The sequence below is a fragment of the Cetorhinus maximus genome, chromosome 7 (assembly GCF_964194155.1).
Source record: "Cetorhinus maximus chromosome 7, sCetMax3.hap1.1, whole genome shotgun sequence".
NCBI classification, from domain to species: domain Eukaryota; kingdom Metazoa; phylum Chordata; class Chondrichthyes; order Lamniformes; family Cetorhinidae; genus Cetorhinus; species Cetorhinus maximus.
This window is the reverse complement of record NC_135885.1, coordinates 63,941,687-63,960,147: the sequence shown is the minus strand read 5'-3', so window position 1 is coordinate 63,960,147 and position 18,461 is coordinate 63,941,687. Positions and strand designations below refer to the sequence as shown.

Genomic DNA, 18,461 nt, shown 5'->3' with positions numbered 1-18,461 from the left:
TGGGGGGTGGCCAAAGAGCGCAGGGCACCCCCCCCAAAGGAGGTACAACACTCCCTTCCAAAAGACAAAAGACTCAGTGGGCGGAATATTCCAGAGCCCCCCGCAGTGTGTTTAATGACGGGCGGGATCTTTCATTCCTGGCTGACATGGTGGGTTGCAATTCTCACCAGAGGCTGGCATGAAACCGATTTGCATCCCGCTAATGGGATGCAGTTGAAGGCCCGACTGAAATTGGACCCTCCACCAGCAGGAAATCATGCCAATCCAGAACACGTCTAGACTAGCGTGGTGTGTACATATCGGCACTTACCTGAAGAATGCCCAGGGCAGCTAGCGGAGATGAGGAGAAGATGGAGGCCTCCAGCAATCGGAACCTGGAACACCACGTGCAGCAGTGGGTACATGGAACATCAACTATGTGGGTCTTCTCTGCACAGTAGCATCCAGGAGGTGGTTGTTCTCGGTGCAGCAGCTTCTTCGTATTAGATTCTTGTTAGGCAATGGAATCAAAGGTTATCTGGGGTAGATGGGAATGTGGAATTGGAAACACAAACAGATCAGCCATGATCTAATTGAATGGCAGAGCAGGCTCGAGGGGCTGAATGGCCTATTTCCGTTCCTATTTCATATGTTCATATGTTCCTCCCTTTTCCCCTTAGAGGGTGAAATAGTGGGCTTGCCTCCTCCATTCTGCCTTCCCCAGCCACACATATTATTGTGGTGTGGGCAGAAACAGCCCCTTAACTGGCTTTTAAATGGCCAGTTAAGGACCTCCATAGGCCTAAGAGCAGGTGGGCTGGCTGATGCCTTACCCGCCCACGGTAATATGGCTGACACCTTGGAGGTAGATGTGAAGGCAGCGGGCTAGGTACCTGTCCTATCTTACGTGCTCCCCGCCTGCAAATATGCTGGCTGGTGGGGGGATGCAGGGGGGAGAGGGGTGTAATACGTAAAATGCTCCTCTAGGTAACTACATTTCTTCAGGTGAATTTTATAATATTTGAAAAAATAGAATATATTTTTGAATAATATTTAATTTGCTATCTTTTTTACTTCAATATTCTTGTGACGTGCTACTTTGTATTTTCCAAAAGTTATCATAAATACTTTTAATAACCCTTCTGATCTTATAATATGAGGGTTATTGTTTGTGTTTTCAGTTTTTATTGGACAATAAATGAGAAAATAAGTTAAAACTTTGGCAAAGTAATCCAGCAAGGGATTGAGGATTGACAAAATAATCAGGAAATTTTTGAAAAAAATTAACAATGCCTTTATAATTAACAGAAGATTGTAGCCTTTTTTAGGAAATTCTTCAAATGAGTGAGTGATGAAGTGCAGCGTCAGTAATTAGAATACAAGCTAAATTTCCCCATGTTGCATTAACTCACACAGGGACAAATTGGGACCTCTTGCACCTAATGATGTGCTTGTAACTACTGGGAAAGGGAGTGGGACAAAAGAAAAGCCTTGATCTTGTGTTTGCCAATGAGATGAAATTGGACATGGCTCCAGCAGCAAAACGGGTGGAATCGCATTTGCCAAGCATTATACAACATATCTTGTACGTAAATTATATTAAAGTCAATGGAACTGCATGTAGGGTAGATAAAAGCAAAACACTGCGGATGCTGGAAATCTGAAACAAAAACAAAAATAGCTGGAAAAACCCAGCAGGTCTGATAGCATCCGCGGAGAGGAATACAGTGAACATTTCGAGTCTGTATGACTCTTCATCAGAACTAAAGAAAAATAGAAATGAGGTGAAACATAAGCTGTTTGAGGGGGGTGGGACAGGTGAAGCTGGTTAGAGGGCTAGTGATAAGTGGAGGCAAAGAAGAGATTGCCAAAGATGTCATAAACAAAAAGACAAAGGGGTGTTGACGGTGGTGATATTAGCTAAAGGATGTGCTAATGGTGACATTAAGGGTAGAAAGCAAGACGAGCAAGTGACAGATGGCCCTGGTGGGGGTGGGGTAAGGGGAAGGGAACGAAATAGGCTAAAAGGTGGAGATAAAACAATGGATGGAAATAGATTTTAAAATAATAATAGAAATAGGTGGGAAAAGAAATATATATTAAAAATTATATTATTAGAAAAAAGGGGGATCAGAAAGTGGGTGGGGATGGAGGAGCGAGTTCATGATTTGAAGTTGTTGATCTCAATGTTAAGTCCGGAAGGCTGTAAAGTGCCTAATCAGAAGATGAGGTGCTGTTCCTCCAGTTTGCGTTGAGCTTCACTGGAACGTTGCAGGAGGCCAAGGACGGACATGTGGGCATGAGAGCAGGGTGGTGTGTTGAAATTGCAAGCGACAGGAAGGTCTGGGTCATGCTTGCAGACAGACTGAAGATGTTCCGCAAAGCGGTCACCCAGTCTGCGTTTGGTTTCTCCAATGTAGAGGAGACCGCATCGGGAGCAACGAATGCAGTAGACTAAATTGAGGGAAGTGCAAGTGAAGCGCTGCTTCACCTAAAAAGGAGTGTTTGGGCCCTTGGACGGTGAGAAGGGGGGAAGTAAAGGGGCAGGTGTTGCACCTTCTGCGATTGCATGGGAAGGTGCCGTGGGAGGTGGTTGAGGTGTAGGGGGTGATGGAGGAGTGGACCAGGGTGACCCGGAGGGAACGGTCCCTATGGAATGCCGACAGGGGGGGGTGAAGGGAAGATATGTTTGGTGATAACATCATGCTTGAGTTGGCAGAAATGGCGGAAGATGATCCTTTGAATGCGGAGGATGATCCTTTGAATGCGGAGGATGATCCTTTGAATGCGGAGGCTGGTGGGGTGATAAGTGAGGACAAGGGGGACCCTAGCATGGTTCTGGGGGGAGAGGAAGGTGTGGGGGCAGATGTGCAGGAGATGGGCTGGACACGGTTGAGGGCCCTGTCAACCACTGTGGGTGGAAAACCTCAGTTAAGGAAGAAGGAAGACATGTCAGGAGAACTGTTCTGGAAAGTGGCATCATCAGAACAGATGCAACGGAGGCGAAGGAACTAAGAGAATGGGATGGAGTCCTTACAGGAAGCGGGGTATGAGGAGCTGTAGTCAAGGTAGCTGTGGGAGTCGGTTGGCTTGTAATGAATATTGGTGGACAGTCTATCACCAGAAATTGGGACAAGAGGTCAAGGAAGGGAAGGGAAGTGTCAGGGTAAAAAAGATCGTCAGAATGTATTCAAAATGGCTGAAAGATAGTAACCTCTATTTTCTTTGTTTTGTTCTCTCCCATCACCATCACCTCCACTCTGTCACAAATTGCTTGTGGCCAGACGGTAAAGAATTTGATGCCTTTGTTTCGTATGCAAATGATTCCTCCTTGGGGGAGGGTGATGAGAGCAGTAATTATATTATTACTGAGGAAAGGTTTGCTGTGGAGCTCCTTCCATCCATGTTAGAGAAGCAGTATGGATATAAGCTGTGCCTTTTTGAGAGGGATGTACTACCTGGAGGAGGTGAGTGCTCTTTGCATTTGTTTGGTTTGTTTTAATTTGCACTGTATTTATTTTACACTGCATATATTGTGAGGATTGCCACAGGAATTCCTCTTTATTATATAAAATGAAAATATAGGAAATGGTCAATTCCATCCTCACATTCTCCTTCATTTCTACATGACCTATGCTTACGCGAAAAATAGCAAATCATTGGTATCACTTTAATGAATGTCAAAATCCCTATACTTGCATTTAGCATTTATATAGTACCTTAACATAGTAAAATATTCCAAGGTGCAGCACAGGTGCTTCAAGGTGCATAATAAAACAAAGTTTGACACAGAACCACATAATAAAAAATAGAAGTGATATGTCCAGAGTTGCTGCCAGAATGCACATAATAATAAACATATGAATAAATACATAACACATGAAAACAATATTAACACAGCTTAAAGTTGTCTGTAGTTTCTTACAAAGTTAGCCTTTACCTCATTAGCAGTGTCAAGTCCTTAGCATTATACCCTTAACATGTTTCATTGATAAATATTGAATATACAGTTATGTAATCTCAGTGAATATGGTAGATTATATTTTTGTAGATAGCATGTGTTGTTCTATTTAGTTTCACACTTTTTACCAGTATTTCCTGTTCCTATTTATGTAAATTAATATTAAATAACCTTTTGCACATAAATCTAACTAATAGAGCTCTAATTCATATTAAACCTGTTGAGTCAATTTTAATCAGTATACATGTAAATTTTAAAATGGACAACATTTCAAATATGTTAAAATATATGCAACAGTTTTTGTAACAGACCATACAATCCAATAAATTAAATAGTGCATATATTTATCTAATAAAATGTTGTGTGTATCTTTGGTGGGTTGGGCTAGACATTTATCTTTTGGACATGAATTTCAACTCCTGTCAAAGAGGTGAGATGAATGTTTCCTCTTTGACACCTGCTTTAAAATGTGTTTAACTTGCACTTAACCATATCACATCCTGTTTTGGAAGAGTGAACTTCACATTCAGTTATTCTGCAGTGGACAGCCAGCCTTCGTAGAGCATGTTAGGCTCTACTATTAATATGGAGATAATATACAATAAACCATTGCCTTAATCCTGCAGTAGAATTAGAATTTTCATGTATTTACGATTCTGTCAGCTTCTGGATTCTGGGCATGCTTACATTATGAAAGTACTGTCACCAGAGAGGGACCAGGACATTTGGAGGTGGCTGAAAACACTGTCAAATTAAATTAAATTTAACTCAAAAGGTTGGATTTTAAAGTGAAAACAAATCCATTTTCAATCATTACTAAGTTTATTTGCAAGACGTACCTACCAGCTCCTAAAATGCACCTGCAAATCCATCAGGATCTGTGTCAGACATGTTTTATATGTAAGAAAAATATAAAATAAAAACTACATCTTCTGGAAATCTGAAATAAAACCAAAACATGCTGGAAATATGCATATACTTTACCTCCCCAAATAACTCCTTTTCATCATGTGTCTAAAGCCCATAAGTCATGTTTTGGAAATCCCAGTAACGAAAATTGGAGCTGTTTGAAGCTAGCTTCAAGGTACCCTTTTAGAGACCAGGGACCCCTTTGGGATTGTTAAGAATACACACGAATGTGCATAAAAAGTGGATAAACTCTGTGTAACAGTCAAGCTGTCAAATCATTTCACTCCCTTGGCCGTTTAGATTTTTGAAAATAAACATATAGACTGCAGTTGAAAAAAATTGGTGCTTGCTATTTCACTGTTTATTGTCATAGGCATGAGGGTTGTCATTATAGGATTAGTGCTGCTTGACTGCTTCCACAGCCTATCATTATCACAGTGGAAAGCCTGTAAGTTCACAGTTTGATTGACAGCCTAAAGTGGTTATAAAGAGATTAGCTGTCTTTGATGTGGGGCTATGAATACAAATGTTTGTTTTCATAAGGGAGTAAGTACTTGAAGAAAATATTTGTTTTTATGATGGATTAAGTACCTGAAGAAATTATTTGCTTTATTAGGAATTAAATACTTGAAGTGATTTAAATGTTGTCAGTGAGAATTTTTTTATATGTATAGTGAAGTCTGCAATAGACAGAACTTATTTTATTTCATCTCACTATGGCTCCTGAGATCTGGCCATGGTGGATACTCAGTGAGTTAGCATGGAGAGTGTAAGGGCAAAGGGTGGTTGGTAGAGGGCATGAGTTGGCACTCAATCGGCATAAGGGCTATAAAGGGCCATGGGGATGATTGGAGGTCATGGTTTGGCCTGGAGGGTATGAGGGGTCATGGGGATGAGTGGAGGAGCATGGGTTGTCATTAGTTGGGACTAAGTTGGAACAGGGGCTATAAAAGCCACATGGATGAATGGAGGGCATTGTTTGACATGAAAGGTATGTGGGCCCCTGTGGGGTGGGTGTGGGGGGGCGGTGCATGAGATGGCTTGAATGGGGCATGGGGAGCGTATGGGGGTGAGGAGGTGTGAGGGATGAGGGCTACAGGGCTGTTTTTTATTTCATTGTTATTATTATGACTGGGATCAAGTCCCAGAGCATAAAGGCAGGCCTTTTAATAAACCCACCTCAGCACCCAGCAGCCCTTGTGGCTGCCTCTGAACTCTTTCCAGGGTTGGCGGAACTGACTGCTGTTAACATCCTCCCCCAAAACAAAAATTTGAAGATTTGGGGCACTTTCTCTGGAATTTTCCCTACTCTGCGCTCCCGAATTGGAACAAAAATTCAGCCCATATTAACAGTTTCAGGAGAAGATTGGCATGGATTTTTCCATTCTTCTTCCCAGATCTCAATGCAATCTGGGCAGGATTGAATGTAATAGTACTAAACCTAAATGCATTGTACCCACTGGAGTATCTGTGAGGTGTTATGTTAACTCAAAAGTCCATTCACCCGAAAAAGTCCTCACTCACAAAACTGGCCACTCTTCCAAGTTGGAATGGTGAGTTTCTGCTGATTGCACCCAGAATTTCGCAAGAATCTAACATTAATCACCTCTACCTGGAGTGACCAGCAGTTAACTGAAGCCTGACCCATGTCTGTTCCTTTTACTGCTGCTGCAAATAATGTAAGCAAAGGACTTTAAATTTTGTTTGAATTATTCTAAATTTAGTCAATTCCAGCAGAGTAGGACACACTTGTGTGGATACAATTGACTGCATGTCACAGACCAAGGACAGATCAAAACAATCAATTGAATTGGTGGGCATGAGGGAAGATGTGATAAATTAAAGAGAGAGGACAAGGCAAGAGAACAAGATGGCAATAAGGGAATTGAGTCATAGAGGTCTACAGCACAGAAAAAGGCCCTTCGGCCCATTGAGTCTGTGCCAATCAAACAAGTACCTAACTATTCTAATTCCATTTTCCAGCACTAGGCCCTTAGCCTTTTATGCCATGGCATGGCAAGTGCACATCCACATACTTCTTAAATATTATAAAGGTTTCTGCCCCTACCACCCTTTCAGGCAGTGAGTTCCAGATTCCCACCACCTTCTGGGTGAAAGAATTCTTCCTCACATCCCCTCTAAACCTCCTGCCTCTTAGCTTAAATCTATGCCCCCTGGTTATTGATCCCTCCACCAAGGAGAAAAGTTCCTTCCTGTCTACCCTATCTATGCCCCTCATAATTTTATACACCTCAATCATGTCTCCCCTCAATCTCCTATGCTCCAGGGAAAATAACTCCAGTCTATCCAATCTCTCCTCATAACTAAAACTCTCCAGCCCAGGCAACATCCTGATAAATCTCCTCTGCACTCTCTCTAGTGCAATCACATCCTTCCTATAATGCAGATTCCAGAACAGCACGCAATACTCCTAGCTGTGGCCTAACCAGCATTTTATATAGTTCCAGCATAACCTCCCTGCTCTTATATTCTATCCCTCAGCTAATAAAGACAAGTATCCCATATGCCTTCTTAACCACCTTATCTACCTGTCTCGCTACCTTAAGGGACCGGTGGACATGTACACCTAGGTCCCTCTGATCCTCGGTACTTCCCAGGGTCCCACCATTCATCATATATTCCCGTGCCTTGTTTGTCCTGCCCAAGTACATCACCTCACACTTATCCAGATTAAATTCCGTTTGCCACTGATCAGCCCATCTGACCAGCCCGTCTATATCCTCCTATAATCTAAGGCTATCCTCCTCACTATTTACCACCCCATGAATTTTCGTGTCATCTGTGAACTTACTGATCAACCCTCCTACATTCAAGTCTAAATCGTTTATATATACAACAAACAGAGAGGGACCCAACACCGATCCCTGTGGAACCCCATTGGACACAGGCATCCAGTCACAAAAACACCCCTTGAGCATCACCCTCTGCTTCCTGCCACTCAGCCAATTCTGGATCCTGTTTGCCAAATTGCCTTGGATCCCATGGGCTCTTACCTTCATTATCAGTCTCCCATGCAGGACCTTATCAAAAGCCTTGCTGAAGTCCAAGTATATTACGTCAAATGCATTGCCCTCATCTACACACCTGGTCACCTCTTCGAAAAATTCAGTCAAATTGGTCAGACATGACCTCCCTTTAACAAAAGCATGCTGACTGTCCTTGATTAATCCCTGCCTCTCCAAGTGTAGATTAATTCTATCCCTCAGAATTGCTTCCAATAGTTTCCCCACCACTGAGGTTAGACTGACTGACCTGTGGTTCCCTGGTTCCCTTCCTCCCTTCTTGAATAATGATACCACACTGGCTGTCTTCCAGTCCTCTGGCACCTCTCCTGTGGCCAGAGAGGTATTGAAAATTATTGCCAGCACCCCTGCTATCTCCTCCCTTGCTTCACTCAACAGCCTGGGATACATTTCATCCGGGCTTGGAGATTTATCTACTTTTAAGCCTGCCAGACCACTTAGAACCTCCTCCCCTTCTATGCTAATTTCTTTAATTATATCACAGTCCTTCTGCCTGATTTCCATACCCACATTGTCCCTCTCACTTGTAAACACCGACACAAAGTATTCATTTAGAACCCTACCTACGTCTTCCGGCTCCACACACAAATTACCACTATGGCCCTTAATGGGCCCTACACTTTTCCTAGTTATCCTCTTACTCTTAATGTACTTGTAAAATAACTTTGGATTTTCCTTTATTTTACCTGCCAATGTTTTTCATGCCCCCTTTTTGCTCTCCTAATTTCATTTTTAGGTTCCCTCCTACACATTCTATACTCCTCTAGGGCTTCCGCTGCTTTGAGCCGTCTGTATCTGCCATAAGCCTCCCTTGTTCTCTTTATCCAATCCTATATATCCCTCGACATCCAGGGTTCCCTGGATTTGTTGGTCCCACCCTTTGCCTTAACTGGAATATGTTGGCCCTGTACTGTGCCTATTTCCTTCTCGAATGAGCCCCACTGCTCTGACGCAGATTTACCTAAAAGTAGCTGCTCCCAGTCCATTCTGGCCAAACCATATCTGATCTTATTAAAATCGGCCTTCCCTTAATTTAGAACTCTGATTTCTGGCCTATCCTTGTCCTTTTCCATAACAACCTTGAATCTAATGGAGTTATGATCACTATCTGCAAAATGCTCCCCCACTGATACCTCTAGCACTTGCCCCGCTTCATTCCCTAAAATTAAGTCCAGGACCACCCCCTCTCTTGTAGGACCTTCTACGTACTGGCTTAAAAAGCTCTCCTGGATGCATTTTAAGAATTCTGCTCCCTCTAAACCTATCACACTATGACTAACCCAGTTAATGTTGGGGAAGTTGAAATCCCCCACTATTACTACCCTATTATTTTTACACTTCTCTGAAATTTGCCTACATATCTGCTCTTCTATTTCTCTCTGACAGTTTGGAGGCCTCAGTGCATCCCAGCAATGTGATTGTTCCTTTTTTGTTTTTAAGTTCTACCCATATGGCTTCATTTGAGGAGCCTTCTAAGATGTCATCCCTCATTACTACTGTAATTGATTCCTTGATCAATATTGCGATACCCCCTCCTCTTTTACCTCCTTCCCTGTCTCGCCTGATGACCCTGTATCCTGGAATATTGAGCTGCCAATCCTGCTCCTCTCTCAACCATGTGTCTGTGACAGCAATGACATCATACTTCCATGTGTTAATTTGTGCCCTCAACTCATCTGCCTTATTTGTCAGACACCTTGCATTAAAGTAAATACCATTCAACCTTGTCAAACTCCCTTGTGCCTTAACTGGCCTATAATTTCTATGCCTTCCAGACTCACTTGCTCTCTCTTCTAATTTTGGCTGTGCATCTCCCCCTGCTGAACCTCCTCTCAGGATCCCACTCCCCTGCCAAGTTAGTTTAAACCCTAACAGTATAGCAAATCTCCCCGCAAGGATGTTGGTCCCATTCCAGTTCAGGTGCAACCCGTCCGCCTTGTACAGGTCCCACCACCCCCAGAAACAGTCCCAATGTCCCAGAAATCTAAAGCCCTCCCTCCTGCACCATCTCTCCAGGCACGCATTCATCTGGACTAACCTCCTATTTTTATACTCAGTAGTACGTGGCTCTCTGACGTCCTGTTTTTTAATCTGTTTCCTAGCTCCCTAAATTCTGCTTGCAGGACCTCACCCCTCTTTCTACCTATATTGTTGGTACTAATATGTGCCACGATCTCTGTCTGTTTGCCCTCGCCCTTTAGAATGGCCTGCAGCCATTCAGTGACATCTTTGACCCTGGCACCAGGGAAGCAACATACCATCCTGGAGTCATGTCTACGGCCGCAGAAACACCTGTCTGTTCCCCTTGCTATCGAGTCTCCTACCACTATTGCTCTTCCTCTCTTTATCCTCCCACCTTGTGCAGCTGAGCCACTCACAGTGCCATGAGCGTGGCTGCACTCCCCAGAGGACCCGTCACTCTCACCGTTTTCCAACATAGAAAAACGGCTCTCAAGCGAGATGCACCCTGGGATTTCCTGACCACCTGCCTGACACCTTTGTTCTGACTGATGGTCACCAATTCCCTCCCTGTCTGCACTTCCATAAGCTGTGGGGTGACCACGTCTAAAAACGTGCTATCCACGAAAGTCTCAGCCTCACGGATGCACCTCAGTGCCTCCAGCTGCCGCTCATGCTCCGAAACCCGGAGCTCAAGTAGCTGCAGCTGGTGGCACTTCCTGCACAGGTGGTCAGTCAGAGTGCAAGGAGCATCTATGACTTCCCATATGTTGCAGGCAGTACATAACATGGGACTGAACTGCCCTGCCATGCCTCTAGTTGAAAAAAAACCCCTTACTTTAAGTTAAATACAATAAAAAAAGTTAAATAATTTATGTACTTTAAATAAAAACTAGAACCCTTACCTATGCTTAGCTTAATCTATTTTAAACTGGTGAAAAATTGGAGAAAACAACTGGAGAAAAACACTTACCCACTACTCACCAATCAGCTCTCACCTTTGTGCTGACATCGCTTTTTGAAGTGACTGCTTCACTGTGATGCTGACAGCAGGACACTCTTCCCAGACTGCTTCATTGTGATGCTGACTGCAGGACACTCTTCCCAGGTTGATAATCAGAGTGTGGCAGGAAGGGACAGAACACACAAACTTAAGAGTGCGCCAGCAGATAAGGCTAGAGATTGCAAAAATATTAAAAAGACAGAATTAAAGGCACTCTATCTGAATGCACATATCATTTGCAACAAGGTAGATGAATTGACAGCACAAATGGAAGTAAGCAGGTATGATCTAATTGCCATTACAGAGATATGGCTGCAGGGTGACCAAGACTGGAAACTGAATGTTCAAAGGTATTTGAAGCATAGGCAAAAAGGAAAAGGAGGTGGATAGCACTGTTAATAAAGGATGAGATTCGTACATTAGTGAGAGAGGATCTTAGATCATTAGATCAAGACGTAGAATCAGTTTGGACGGAGCTAAGAAACAACAAGGGACAGCAAACATTGGTAGGAGTTGTTTATAAGCCACCAATATAGTGATTATGTTAGTATAAATCAGGAAATTAGAGGTGCATGTAAAACAGGGTAATACAGTTATCACAGGGTCTTTAATCTACATACACAGTGGGCAAACCTAATTAGCACTAATGCTGTGCATGACAAATTCCTGGAATGTATATGAGATGGTTTTCTAGAACAGTATTTTGAGGAATCAACTAGAGAACAGGCTATTTTAGATCCAGTGTTGTGCAATGAGAAAGGGATAATTAATAATCTTATTGTAAAGGAGCCTCTAAGGAAGAGTGGTCATAATATGATAGAATTTTCTATTAAGTTTGAAAGTGATGTAGTTCAACTCAAAACTTGGGTCTTAAATCTTAAAAAAGGAAACCATGAAGGTATGAAAGGCTAATTGATTGTGATAGATTGGGAAACTACATAAAAAGGTATGATGGTAGACAGGCAATGGCTAGCATTTAAAGAATTAATATACGGTTTACAACAAATTTACACTCCTTTGAGATACAAACAGCCAGCAAGAAAGATCATGCAACCATGGCTAACAAGAGAAATTAAAGATTGTATTAGATCAATGGATGAGGCTTATAAGGTTGCCAAAAAAAAGTAGTAAACCTAAACTGAGTTCAACAATTTTAGATCATGAACTCTCCTCCATCCCCACCCCCTTTCCGATCCCCCCTTTTTTTCCCAATAATTTATATAGATTTTTCTTTTCCCACCTATTTCCATTATTTTTAAATGTATTTCCATCCATTGTTTTATCTCTACCTTTTAGCCTATTTTGATCCCTTCCCTTTACCCCATCCCACCCCCACTAGGGCTATCTGTACCTTGCTTGTCCTGCTTTCTACCCTTAATTAGCACATTCCTTAGATAATATCACCACCTTCAACACCTCTTTGTCCTTTTGTCTATGACATCTTTTGGCTATCTCCACTTATCACTGGCCCTCTATCCAGCTCTACCTGTCCCACACCCCCTTTAAACCAGCTTATATTTCACCTCTTTTCTATTTTTACTTAGTTCTGTTGAAGAGTCATACGGACTCGAAATGTTATCTGTGTTCCTCTCCGCAGATGCTGCCAGACCTGCTGAGTTTTTCCAGGTATTTTTATTTTTGTTTTAGTAAACCTGAGGATTGGGAGTATTTTAGAATTCAGCAATGGAGGACCAATAAACTGTTAGAGAAAGAAAAAATAGAATATGAAATAAAAATAGCGAGAAACGTAAAAATGGACTGTAAAAGTTTCTATAGGCATGTAAAAAGGCAGAAATGTGGGCCCATTGCAGGCAGAGGCAGGAGAATTTATAATGGGGAATAAAAAATGGCAGAGAAGTTAAAAAATACTTTGTGTCTGTCTTCACAGAGGAAGATAAATAAATCTCCCATGAATACTAGAGAACTGAGGGACTAGTGAGAATGAGGAACTGAAAGAGATTAGTACTAGTTAAAAAGCTGCACTGGAGAAATTAATGGGACTGAAAGTTGATAAATCACCTGTACCTGATGATATACATCCCAGAGTGTTAGAAGAGCTGGCTGTAAAGATAGTAGATGCATTGGTGATCATCTTCCAAAATTCTATTTAGTCTGGAACGATTCCTGCAGATTGGAAGGTAGCAAATGTAATCCCACTGTTTAACGAAGGAGGGAGAGGGAAAACGGGGAACTACAGACCCGTCTGCCTGACATCAGTAGTAGGGAAAATGCTAGAATCTATTATAAAGGATGTGATATTTGTACATTTAGAAAATAATGGTAGGATTGGGCAGAGTAAACATGCATTTATGGAAGGGAAATCATGATTGACAAAACCTGTTAGAGTTTTTTGAGGATGTAACAAGCAGAATAGATAAGAGGGAACCAGCGAATGTGGTGCATTTGGACTTTCAGAAGGCTTCTGATAAGTTTCCACACAGGAGATTAGTAAGTAAAGTTAGAGAACTTGGGACTGGGGGTAATATACTGATATGGATTGAGAATTGGTTAACAGACAGAAAACAGAGAGTAGCAATAAACGAGTCATTCTCAAGCTGGCAGGCTGTAAGTGAGGTACTGCAAGGATCAGTACTTGGGCCCCAGCTATTCAATCTATATCAATGATTTGGATGTGGGAACCAAAAGTCTTGTTTCCAAATTTGCTGATGACACAATACTGGGTGGGAATGAGAGTTGTGAGAAGGATGCAAAGTGGCTTCAAGGGATTTAGACAGGCTAAGTGAGTGGGCAAAAACATGGCAGATGGAATAGAGTGTGAAAAATGTGAAGTTTGGTATGAAAAAGGGAATATAGAGTATTTCTTAAATGGTGAGAGATTGGGAAATGTTGATGTCCAAAGGGATATGGGTGTCCTTGTTCATGAGTCTCTGAAAGCTAACATACAGATGCAGCAAGCAATTAGGAAGGCAAATAATGTGTTGGTCTTTATTGCAAGAGGATTTGAGTACAGGAGTAAAGAAGTCTTGTTGCAATTGTATAGATCCTTAGCGAGGCTGCACCTGGAGTATTGTGTACAGATTTGGTCTCCTTACCCAAGAAAGGATATACTTACCATAGAGGGAGTGCAACAAAGGTTAACCAGACTGATTTAAGGGACGGTGGGATTGTCCTATGAGGAGAGATTGAGGAGACTGGGCCTATGTTCTTGCGAGTTTAGAAGAATGAGAGATGATTTCATTGAAACATGTAAAAGTCTTACAGGGTTCAACATGGCAGACGAGGGAAGGATATTTCCCCTGGATGGGGGGTTTAGAACCAGGGGACACAGTCTCAGAATAAGGGACAAGTCATTTAGGACTGAGATGAGGAGGAATTTCTTCATTCAGGGGGTGGTGAATCTTTGGAATTCTCTATTCCACAGGGCTGTGGAGATTCAATCATTGAACATGTTCAAGACTGAGCTTCATAGATTTCTAGATATTAAAGATATCAAAGGATATGAGGATAGTGCAGGGAAATGACATTGAAGTAGAAGATCAGCTATGATCTAGTTAAATGCTGGAGCAGGCTTGAGGGGCCAAATGGCCTACTCCTGCTTCTATTTCTGATGTTCCTATGAAGCCAATTAAAATGTAAGGCCAAGAGCCTTAAATCAGTCAATGAAGAATGGCTCATTTCCTGGCAACCCCACTCTTTATGAAACTAGAGAATGTCATGTTTCAAGGTTGATTACACTGCTTTATTGTGTTTTTTTATGTGAGATTTTACATTAGGGCTTAATTGGTTTGCAGAGAACTTGAGAACAACCTTATCTTGGCAAAACCAACACAGCATCCAGCACATTCTGGGAGATTTTGCCAATTGTGCCCCTAGTGGAAACTCTACACCCTTTGGTCCATTAACACCACTCTGGTCACCATAGCCACTTAAACCATTCCAGAATTGTGCTGGAGGGCTCACTATCTTTGGTGCAATTATAGGAATAACAGTTTACTGTTTTAATTAAGAATTTCTTGTGTTATTACGTCCTTTTTTATTGTTCACTGGTGCAGGTCTGACAATGTTGGTCAATGATTCAAAGTGCAATGTCACAGGAAGTATATAATAGAAAAGAAAATGCTAGAAATACTCAGCAGGTCAGGCAGCATCTGTGGAGAGAGAAACAACGTTAACATTTCAGGCCAATGACCTTTCATCAGAACTAGGAATTAGATATTTAACATTATTAGCAGTACAGAGCCAGAGAGATGGTGGGATGAAGAGGAAATGTGAAGGAAAGAAAAAGGGGAAGATCTGTGATGGGGTATAGGACAGGAGAGATTAAATGACATAAGGATGAAAGTGCAAGGCAAAAGGAGGTGGTAATATAACTATTAGGAAACAAAAGATAGGTCCAGAGGAAGCATGCATGGTTACAGTAGCACTATTACCAGCACCAGTTCCATGAGAAACTGTGGAATTACATATATCTGGTGGGAGCAATTTTCCAGTTCCTAGTCATAAACTACCATTTAAATGTGAGTTTCTTTATTTTTTTTTGATCATCAATCCGCTGTGTTGTTACGGACCAAATTGTCATGTTTATACCATTTTAAAATCCAAATGATAAATTAGAAATAAAAACAGCAATGCTGGAAAATACAACAGGTCAACTCACATCTTCTGTTTATATTTCAGCTTTTTAACACTCATGGCATTTTGTTTTTGCTTTGGTAAATTGGAAGTATCTCTGGGATTACAGGCTGCTTGAACAAAAGGAGATTGAAAGCCTCTGATTTTTGTGTTTCCCGTACAAGCTCAATGGGGAGGTGGATTCACACTTTCATCTAATGAACTAATCAGAAAGATATAAAAACAGTACTTAATGTGAACCAATGCTCTTTAATTTAAATTTGTTCTTGTTTTCTGTTATTGGTTCGACCTTAATTTTAAGAAAGACAGATTTAAATCTCTCTGTCTTCATAAGTGTTGATGCCATTTGTTTTATTTTTCTTTTGTATATATTGAACTCTGTAATTAATTCATCCAGTATTTTAGCCTGAAGAATATGGCCTGGCAATATGGTATTTTTACACCTAGTGGAGACAACAAATGTGCAAGGTAGCATCCCCTGTTGTTCCTGAAGTAAATTATCCCAGTAAGATGTAATTATTAGTCCTTAGACATGTTATTCATATTTGTGGTATGTCTAAGATTAAAAATTATAGGTCAGAAGGCACACAGTTTCACTATGGAACTTTCGTGTGCTGTGAACATGAATGAAATAAGATGAGAGAAATTCCTGAATGGTAACATCTCCTTGGTTCTCCAACAAAAAAAATCAGTAATAGAACTTAACTGTACAATTATCGTCTTCTTCAACATGCATAAACATAGCATAGAAAGTGGGATTATTGTGAGAATAAAACAAACTCTCGTTTTTGTTGACACCACCAGAGTTTAATTTTGTCCCCTAAAGTTAAAGACATAAAATAAGAACATGGGTTTATGCATTAAGTACTCAAAAATTGTGATCGTTCATCTCATTTAAGAAAGTCATATATATGTATAATTGTTGTTTTTCTTTGTGCAGTTTACACAGATGATGTTATTTCATGTATAAAAAGAAGCAGGAGAGTAATAATTGTCCTCAGCCCAAACTACATTTCACAGAATGGATCAAAGGTTTTTGAACTGCAGACAGGAGTCAACAGTATGCTTGATAATTATAAAACCAAGGTGATTTTGATAAAATTCAGATCTCTGCCTGACAAAATGGACCTTCCACAAAATGTTAAAAAGGCCATCACAGTGCTACCAGAGATAACGTGGAAAGGAAATAAGTCTTCTCCCCCATCCTCAAAATTCTGGAAAATGCTGAGATACCATATGCCAGTAAAGAAGAATGAGTTTGTGAGGAAGTCAGAGTTTTAGTTGAAAGCTGCAGTCTAATGGACAAACTATGACCTTTTAGTATTGTACCTGTTGTATATCTGCTATTTTTCAATTGACAAATATTCTGTAGAATATATCGCCAAATGCATATGAAAATCACAAGCTCAGTCCGGTTCTTATTGTATAAAATACAAAGATGTCAGCTGTGACTCAGTCATGAGTATGATAGCAAGGTAGCTATCTTATTGGTATAATACTCCAGAGGCCTGGACTAATGATCTGGAGGCTTGAGTTCAAGTCCCACCATGGGAGCTGGGGAATTGAAGTTCAATTAATTAAATTATAATCTAGCATGAAAACTAGTATCTGTAACCATGAAACTACTGGACTGTAGTAAAACCTAATGTCCTATAAGGAAGGAAATCTGTAATCTTTATCCGGTTTGGCCTGTATGTGACTCCAGATTCACAGCAATTTGGTTCACCCTTAATTGCCCTCTGAAATAACCTAGCAGGCCATTCAGTTGTATTCAAGAAATTTTGAAGAAATCAGCACATTACCACTTTCTCAAGGACATTTAAGGATGGACAATAAATGTTGGCCTTACCAGTGACCCCCACATATTGTGAATAAAATTTAAAAAAAGTTGGTAGTGCTGTTGCCTCTGAATCAAAAGGTTGTGAGTTCAAGTTCCACTCCAGAGACTCCAGTACCAAAATCTAGCTAGGCTGACACTCCAGTGCTGTACTGAGGGAGCTCTGCACTGTCAGACATGCTGTCTTTCGGATGAGATAATAAATCAAGGCCCTGTCTGCTCTATCAAATGTACCTAAACATCCCGGACACTATTCAAAGAAGAGCAGGGGAGTTATTCCTGGTGTCTGAAGATTACCTGGTCAATATCACATTGCTGTTTGTGGGAGCTTGCTGTCCACAATTGGTTGCTGTGTTTTTTACACTTCAAAAGTGCTTCATTAGCTGTAAAATGCTTTGGGACGTCCTGAAGTTGTGAATGGTGCTGTATAAATGCAAATCTTTTTTTCTTTTCACAAGTTGAGATACTGTTGTAGCTTCAGCTTAGAATAAGTGACAGAATTTCTGATTATGTTTTTCTTGTAGCAAGAACTCGTCCGATTAAATAGTAATACAAAAAACAAGTAAGTTGGCCCAAACAAGGACAAAGTCATGGTTGATTCCTTTATTCCATTCTTTTGAGACAGATTGAGCTAAATGAATGTAATTTACTTTGACTGGTTATTTTATATGTTCACTTGATGTCTGTGAAATAAAGCAGCTTAACAATTTGGCCTCATCTCACCAAAAGTTTTGGTTCAGTTTTGAGAAGATGGAAGAAACGCATGTGAGAGCGCATTTGAAAGACTTAGTATTTATTTCAGATCACCAAGAAAGCTCTATAGTTCCATTTCTGGGTTATGCTATTGTATAGTTAGTTATCAGGAAGTAGTGACACACCGAACATAAAATGTTCAGTTTGCTTATGGGAGTAACCAGCATTATTAATGAGAAAATATGCAAGGAAGATTTGAACTTGTAAAACTTAAAAAAGCTTCAATTTAATTAAGAGTTATATTACACTATAGCTATGAGGTTGTACCATTTTTAAAAATAAGATTTCAATAAAATTATGGACATATAAAAAGAATTAAATGATAATATTTTGCAAATCAAATTCAAGTTTTACTGTAACGTAGAGCATAAAATGTTCATTTATCAGTGAGTTCTATTTGAAATGTGAACTTGTTTACTTTAA

At 40.8% G+C, this 18,461-nt stretch overlaps 1 protein-coding gene across 1 annotated transcript in view; it reads left to right on the top strand.

Moving 5' to 3' along the window:
* LOC144682838 (interleukin-18 receptor accessory protein-like) overlaps window positions 1-18,461 on the top strand; it is a 69,574-nt gene extending 51,113 nt beyond the window's left edge. Inside the window, exons 10-11 of the mRNA XM_078545623.1 lie at window positions 3,264-3,446; window positions 16,389-18,461. Coding sequence (XP_078401749.1) covers window positions 3,264-3,446; window positions 16,389-16,729 — 524 coding nt within the window. The 3' untranslated portion in view covers window positions 16,730-18,461. The remainder of the gene's footprint in view (window positions 1-3,263; window positions 3,447-16,388) is intronic.